Raw genomic sequence first — 8,149 nt, 5'->3', positions numbered from 1 at the left:
TCGTCTGGGAAAGAAAGGAAAAAAAACCTTCTAATCCTAGAAAAATTTTAGTACCTGAACTTTAAGGTTGGAACGGGGAAAGGAAGGAAAAACAACAGAAACATTTAACAATGTAATATATTTAACAGTTGACACAGGCAGGTTACATGCTATACAACCCAATTCCTGGCTATCTACATCACCCACTCTGCGGTAGCTTGATAGACGACTCTTGTTGACTCCTAAAAAAAAAAGAAAGAAACACACAAAACAACAAACCACACACTGTTCATATGTTGTTAGAAGGCAGGGTCTCATTCCCATAGATAATGAGACTCTCTCTTCTTAACTAAAAATCTACAAGCTAGCAAGCAAGAAGACCAAACGTTTTGTGCAGACCCACACCACCAAGTGGGAGTCTTTCTTTGAAATAAAGGCTGTGTCCCCTGGAAAATCTTGACATGGAGCTTCTTTAGAAACCTAAACTCTAAATAGCTACCCCACAGTCCTTGAATTCAAGAAAAGAAGAAAAAAACTCTTTTGAGGTAAAAGAAACAGTTCTGGTAGTTATTTTACCAGTAGAACCTTGGGTCCGGCAAAGTCAGTGTTTTCCCCTGAGCGTCCACTGTAGTTACAAAGTAAACCACATTGTCTCTTCCTGGCCGGCAAATCACAACTTTGTCCACGTAAATATGCTTCCCAAAGCTCCAGTGTTGGAGGCAGCCGGTGAATCGCTCATACATGTCCGGGGCACACACTTTCTTTCGAAAGGGTTTTGGAACTTTGAGGTAGTCCCAAACATCACTAGCATATAATTCCTCGTGGTTTTTCTCAATCACTTTCATAATCTCCTTGGGCACATAAGGAAACTCCAGTCCATATTCTGTTGCCACCCTCTTGTTAAGCAGCTGTTGGGACCGTGCGAGTCTAGGCAGAGCTCTAACACTTCCATCCCCGGGAGGCACACAGGAATTTGGAGACTTGCGCACCATGGCAAGAAAGGTTTTCTTTGGCTCGGGTAAATTTACAGGTTTTGGTAGAGTCAAGTCTATGGTAGTAGGGGTTTCCGCCCTCGAGGCGATACACTCCCCGAATTAAGAGCCAGCCAGCCAGAGATACTACAAGTTGCGGCCACATCATCTGCGTTGGCCCATAGCATCTCCTGGGTCCAGGGCCGTCTTTAATATTGATTGGACCCTGGGCAAAAATTTTCTTGGCCCCCCCCCCCCCATGCAATTTTGCTCTCCACCTGCTCTGAGACATACAATACATCGCAGCTAGACTTAAAATCAGTTTACTGTATCAGATAAGGCAGCAATTGCGATTGGTTGCCAGTGGTTACAGCATATTATAACTGCTTAATGACTGGTTACTAGAGGTTACAGCACACATTACGGCTCACTGATTAGTTGCTAGAGGTTACAGCAAATGGTTTCTGCTTGTTAATTGGTTGCTAGAGATTACTGTTAAGTAATACTGCTCACTGATTGGTTGCTAGAGGTTACAGCACATCATCTCCTCACTGCAGGGGAGCATGATACACATATGAATGCCACCTTTATTTACATATCAATGCTGCCAGCCGCATCTATTTACTTAGTAACGCCGCCACTATTTACATATGAATGCCGGTTATTTACATGTAAACACAGGATTTGCAGGTGAGTCATCTGTACACAATAATAGGGCAGAGCTGGGCAGCATTAGTAGCAGCACTTCACATTGAGATCAGGACACAATACAGCACTAAAACTTCAAGGGACAAGGGAATTTACACTGGGATAGTTGGCAAGTATGAGGCAGCTGCTTTGGGCCCCACAACAATGACAGGGCCCAGGGCAGCTGCCCCTTTTGCCCTGCCTTAAAAACGGCCCTGCCTGGGTCATGGTCTCAAAAAGGTCATCATCCCCTGCATTAGAAAGGGAATCTAGCTCTGAATCTCCCAACTTCCCTGCTGGCAGATAATTAGTCATAGTCCCACCCAACATTTTGGCTAAGATCAAGTGTAGTATCTGTTCTTATCAGTTACCAGGAGGTGGCGCTTGCTTCCGTCCCTGTTCTACGGCGAGGTGGAGCAGGGTTGGCGGTTGCTATGCAAAGCCTGCTGGTGTAAAGGTGACCTGGCGCGGTTCGTAGCCGAAAGGGAAGCCTTCTGATGGGGATGGAGAACCACTGGTCGAAGCCAGGGGAGGGGACCCTGGCCTTTTGGCCTGGATTGTGGCAGCTTTAGCTCCGGTCAGTTTTTCGGGACTGGAACGCTTGTTCCCCTTTGTAGGGTGGGGGGGGAGCGGCCAGTACGTCCCGAATGTAATTAGGTAGGAGTGATGGGAGTGAGGGTGGACCTGATGGTAAAGGGTCTCACTAAGCTCCTGGATCTCCATACCTTCCTGACTAGGGTGGGGGCTGTTGTGGTCTGGGCTGGGGGGCCAGGGATGCTTTTGTTGGAAAGCCCATGGTGATGTGCCCCTGGAGTGGCAGTCCAGGGGTGCCTTCTTTCACTGTGCGTCCTGCACTTTGATTTAGGCACCTAGGTCACGTCACCATTAACACGCTTTTTCACACCTGCCTCTAGGGCCCGGCCTTTTGGCTAGGACCAGAGGAATTTTTGATTCCTGGCCGGAGGGCCGGCCGTTGTATTGCACAATGCTCACTTTTCACTCTCCTCTCCACTATCCCTTCCTCACTTTTTATTTATTTTATTTGTGTGTGTTTGTCACTGTATGTCACTTCACGTTTGATTAGTAGGGTGTCGATCCTCGGACCAATCCTGAACGTCTTGTGGGAGAGCGGACATAGGCCTTCTGGCTTGGTCCAATCTCCATGAGGGGGGGTCTTCCTTCGGGGAAGCCCCCACAGTACCAAGTACCTAGGAGGTTCTGTTTCGGCAGTCCTCCCGGGGAAAGGAGGGCTTCCGGTTTCGTCCGGGGCCCACTTGTTGAGTCTGGTACCCCAGTCCCTGTCTGGAGCCTAACGCCCCGGGGGATCAGGGTATGGTCCTTCTTTTGAAGGACATCAGACACCCGTCTGCACTTTTTAGTGTGTCACTCTTTATGTGTGTGCACTTTTTTTATGCACCGGGTGGAAGTTTTTTGGGTGTGTTTGCACGCCATGGGCTTTTTCAATAGAAAAAATGGCCCCAGATTTCTCACCAGTAGTGTTGGCAGACTTCTCCGGAACGATCTCCTTCCTCCGATCCGGTTCGGGTGAACTCTGAGATGGTCCTCGACTGCGGCCACAGGAGGCCTTGACATGACCCGCTTTCTTCGGAGCGGGCGTGGTAGTTGTGGTGACTATGGACGAAGCGGTGTCCATTAGACATGTGCATTCGTTTTCGTCCGAATGCATTTTCGTCCGAATTTCAGCTATTTTCATTTTCGTTTTGACAAACGATAACGAAAGCACAAAATCCGAAAAACGAAAGATCCGACATAAATAAATGCTTTATTTTCGTTTTCATTGTTACAACAGTTCGATATAGAATAGGAGATTCGACATGACTCTGACAATAACAATCTGTGTCTATAGAACCTGTGGTCGAATGTGCCTAACCTTACCTCTATTAGTCCAAGATTATATAGAGAAAATATTCGACAGAGAAAAAAGATTTGACAGAGAGAAAAGATTCTGCAATTTACTGTCCTAAAAAGTGTTTGGGGACCCGGGTCCTGCCCCAGGGGACATGGATCAATGCAAAAAAAAGTTTTAAAAACGGCCGTTTTTTCGGGAGCAGTGATTTTAATAATGATTAAAGTGAAACAATAAAAGTGTAATATTCCTTTAAATTTCGTGGGGGGGGGGGGGGGTGTCTATAGTATGCCTGTGAAGGGGCGCATGTTTCTGGTGCTTAGAACTGTCCCTGCACAAAGTGTCATTTATGCAGGAAAAAAAGTCCTTTAAAATCACTCGCAGCTATAATGAATTGTCGGCTCCGTAATACAGAGAACACTCACTGAAAGTCATTGATAAAAAAAAAAAAAAAAAAAAAAAAAAAAAAAAGCGTGGGGGTCCCCCAAATTCAATTACCAGGCCCTTCAGGTCTGGTATGGATATTAAGGGGAACCCTGCCTCAAATTTAAGAAAAAATTTGACGTGGGGTTCCCCCTAAATATCCATAACCAGACCCTTCAGGTCTGGTATGGATATTAAGGGGAACCCCGCATCAAATTAAAAAAAAATTGACGTGGGGGGGCCCCCTAAAAATCCATACCAGACCCTTTATCCGAGCACGCAACCTGGCAGGCCGCAGGAAAAGAGGGGGAGACGAGAGAGCGCCCCCCCCCCTCCTGAACCGTACCAGGCCACATGGGTCTGTGACCCCTCAAAGCACCTTGTCCCCATGTTGATGAGGACAAGGGCCTCATCCTCACAACCCTGGCCGGTGGTTGTTAGGGTCTGCGGGCGGGGGGCTTATCAGAATCTGGAAGCCCCCTTTAACAAGGGGACCCCCAGATCCCGGCCCCCCCCCTGTTTGAAATGGTAAGGGGGTACTTGTACCCCTACCATTTCACAAAGAAAGTGTAAAAAATAGTTAAATAAGACAAACACACTTTTGAAAAATTCCTTTATTAAAAAAAAAAAAAAAAAAAAAAAAGATTCCAGCGGTGCTAATCCACTCTTGCTATCCAGCGACGGACGATCATGTTCAAGATTCTGATAAGCCCCCTGCCTGCAGACCCCCACAACCACCGGCCAGGGTTGTGAGGATGAGGCCCTTGTCCTCATCAACATGGGGACAAGGTGCTTTGAGGGGTCACAGACCCCCAAAGCATCCTCCCAATGTTGAGGGCATGTGGCCTGGTACGGTTCAGGAGGGGGGGGGCGCTCTCTCGTCCCCCCCTCTTTTCCTGCGGCCTGCCAGGTTGCGTGCTCGGATAAAGGGTCTGGTATGGATTTTTAGGGGGCCCCACATCAAATTTTTTCTTAAATTTGAGGCAGGGTTCCCCTTAATATCCATACCAGACCTGAAGGGCCTGGTAATTGAATTTGGGGGACCCCCCTGCTTTTTTTTAAATTTATTTATTTATTTTTTTATCAATGACTTTCAATGAGTGTTCTCTGTATTACGGAGCCGACAATTCATAATAGCTGCGAGTGATTTTAAAGGACTTTTTTTCCTGCATAAATGACACTTTATGCAGGGACAGTTCTAAGCACCAGAAACATGAGCCCCTTCACAGGCATACTATAGACACCCGCCCCCCCCCCTACGAAATTTAAAGGAATATTACACTTTTATTGTTTCACTTTAATCATTATTAAAATCACTGCTCCCGAAAAAACGGCCGTTTTTAAAACTTTTTTTTGCATTGATACATGTCCCCTGGGGCAGGACCCGGGTCCCCAAACACTTTTTAGGACAGTAACTTGCAAATTAGTCTTTACAATTAGCACTTTAGATTTTGAACGTTGGAGTCCCATAGACTTTAATAGGGTTCTAAAGTATGCTATATACTAGCTCCGTCGAATCTTCTTTATACATTCGACAGACACCATAAGCCTTCAAAGACAGATTCGATCGTAATTCATGTGGATTTTCGGACGAATGCAATTTTTGAACGAAAAACGAAATAAATAAAAACGAATTTCGGGAGTAACTAAATAAATTAAGTTTTCGGACGAAAACGAAATTCCGAAACGAAATATTTTACTCTGCACATGTCTAGTGTCCATGACATCCGGAGTAGTTCCTCCAGTAACAGCAGTAGTAGCATCTCCCTCCAGGATGTCAATGTAGAAGTTGTAGGCCTCACCATAGGAGTATAGATAATGGACTTCTCAGTGGCAACGCCCGTGGGCTAGTCCATATGGTAGGCCCTCTGTGGCGCAATGGGTTGCTCCACCTTGAATAGGTATTCTCCACACCGGAGACAACGAACAAATGGCCGGGGACTTGTGACCAGTCCCTCACACTTGCCACAAAGCATTCCAAGGGCCTCAACATCTCCCGACGTATACAGGATAAAACGCTCCTGAGGTGCCAGGCGAATTCCCGTATCCATTAACACAGTCCCAGGCAGTCTCACACTCGATGGGTTTCCCACAGAAGGCATCCTGGGTCCCATGGTAGACGATATCCCTGGAATCCGAAACATTCACTTCTTTTGCTTCTTTTGAGATACAACCTCCTTCCTCTCTCTCCTACGACACTCTCACGTGGTGACTCGTGTAGGGAAAAGAAACAGGCAAGGCCACTCCCACTGGCTCCTCTGGTCACGCAACTCGCAGGCTTATCCAACTCCACCCACAGTTTACGCTCCAACAGTGGATGTCAATCATTTCTTTAGAAATGGCGCAGTCCAAAAAAAAATGAACCCTCTACCATGTAGTTACCAGGTGTACAGTTCTCTTTTTCCTTTTTCCGTTGCAAGGGGTAATGGTAAATCCCGGACTACGAACCCCCACATGTATCACTAACCCCCAAAGGAGCTGCTGGTTTTATTGGGCTTACCGTTACCTTCTTGACCTCGTGTGCGTCTAGGGGTTTCCCGAGGTAGATGGCCCAAAGAATTGTAGAAACTGACACTGGATCCACTTTTTGGGATATTTATTTGAACAGGTAGACAAACAGTCTCTCAATGAAGGGTAGAGGGTTTAGGTAAGAAGTCCAGGTACTCTTGGAACTGCAAAAAATATAAAGTCTCTCACTATAGAAATCAAGAGAATCACCGTTCCCAACTGGATTCTCACAGCCACCGGATAGACCTCCTCTCACTAGGCCTAGCAGTCAACAGAGTGTTTAAGTAAAGCAAAGCCTCTGCCACAGACTTGGATGTAGATCATTTGAACAAAGTCTCTGCCATAGACTTGAAAGTCGAACACTTGTGAATAAAGTCTCTGCCACAGACTTGAATGTAACTGAGGGACGTAGGTAAAATTTAGAGAGCTATCATACGGTACCAGTATCTCGCAGCCGTACCGGCGATACCGTATGAGTGTAGATCCTTTAGTGTCCTTCAACTGAGCCTCCAGGCTCCTTCTGAGAAGCCAGCCTTATGCATGGCCTTCTCCCGAAGAGTCCTCCCCTGGGTGCTTCTCCAGTTGCTGGGCCTCTCCACAGATGAGACGGCACCGGACCACCTTTGAATCCTCCTCTCAGTTACTTTGCCTCGGGCTGTCCAGCCCCGAGACTCGAAATTGGGTGGATCCGCACCCCAGGCCATGAGGGCCATGGGGGCTTGTCAGGAGGACCAGGACCAAACAGACAGAAAAGATCTTCTGGACTGGAACCCAGAAGCACGTGATCTCAGTACCTTAAATACCCTTTCCCAGAATGCACAGCAGGCTGACACACCCACTGGGCTGGTTCCCGAGAAAGAATGGCACTCAATACACCTAGCTAAACTGCATTCTCACGCTTGCCAGCAGTGACAGCGACACCTGTGGTCAAGGAGAACCCAGTGCAATCCAGCCAGACTGGTACTGAAATCATAATATGGCATAATCAACCCTAAAACCCAACTGTGATTTTAGGAATATTAAATTGAACAAAACACATGCTCTTCAGGAGCCGGCGCTACAACATGATAATTTAGAACCAACTTGTTCTACCTCTCAGAGATACTGGTGGAGAGATCTGAGATGCTGCAATCATCATGAGTGGTCTTCACTCATTGAGTGGTAGGGTTGCCACCTCGTCCCTTTAAAACCAAACACATATTAATTACTCAGGTTCTGTGGTTAATTAAGGTGGTAATTAAACTCACTTGCCTTATCTGCATTAAATTAGCCTCAGAACCCGTGTAATTCTTATGTGTTCGGGTTTAAATGGATGAGGTGGCAACTCTATTGAGTGGACTATGATGCATACAAATGTAGCGGGAGGACTGGCAACCCAGGATGGTGGCGTCGTAGTTGATCGGTCCCCAAAATACGTTAGAGGCTAACCAAACTGCATTCAGAATATCAATTTTAGGCTGAAAGTCCATTAAAATTCATGAATTAGCTCTATAGTACTTGCCATTAAGTTGTTCTAGGCTCCACAGAACCTGAGCGATGAGAAAGGCCCCGTAGATGCCCAGCCCAGCAACAAAGAGGTAGATAGGCAGCTCTTCTTCCCGAATTCCTGCAGAAGGAAATGTAATCAGTGTATGGTGGTAATTCACAGATCTGAAGTAAAATATATTAAAGAAAATAAGTGCTTAAAGTGGGGTGCCCCCTAAAAAAAAAAAAA

At 46.5% G+C, this 8,149-nt stretch overlaps 1 protein-coding gene across 1 annotated transcript in view; it reads right to left on the bottom strand.

Moving 5' to 3' along the window:
• Nucleotides 1-5,339: 5,339 nt before the first annotated feature.
• LOC143975808 (uncharacterized) overlaps nt 5,340-8,149 on the bottom strand; it is a 42,914-nt gene continuing 40,104 nt past the window's right edge. Inside the window, exon 4 of the mRNA XM_077478359.1 lies at nt 5,340-8,041. Coding sequence (XP_077334485.1) covers nt 7,911-8,041 — 131 coding nt within the window. The 3' untranslated portion in view covers nt 5,340-7,910. The remainder of the gene's footprint in view (nt 8,042-8,149) is intronic.

This window comes from Lithobates pipiens, unplaced genomic scaffold (assembly GCF_037356315.1).
Source record: "Lithobates pipiens isolate NorthernLeopardFrog02 unplaced genomic scaffold, aLitPip1_a1.2 Scaffold_13, whole genome shotgun sequence".
Lineage (NCBI taxonomy): Eukaryota > Metazoa > Chordata > Amphibia > Anura > Ranidae > Lithobates > Lithobates pipiens.
This window is presented reverse-complemented; position numbering and strand designations above follow the sequence as displayed.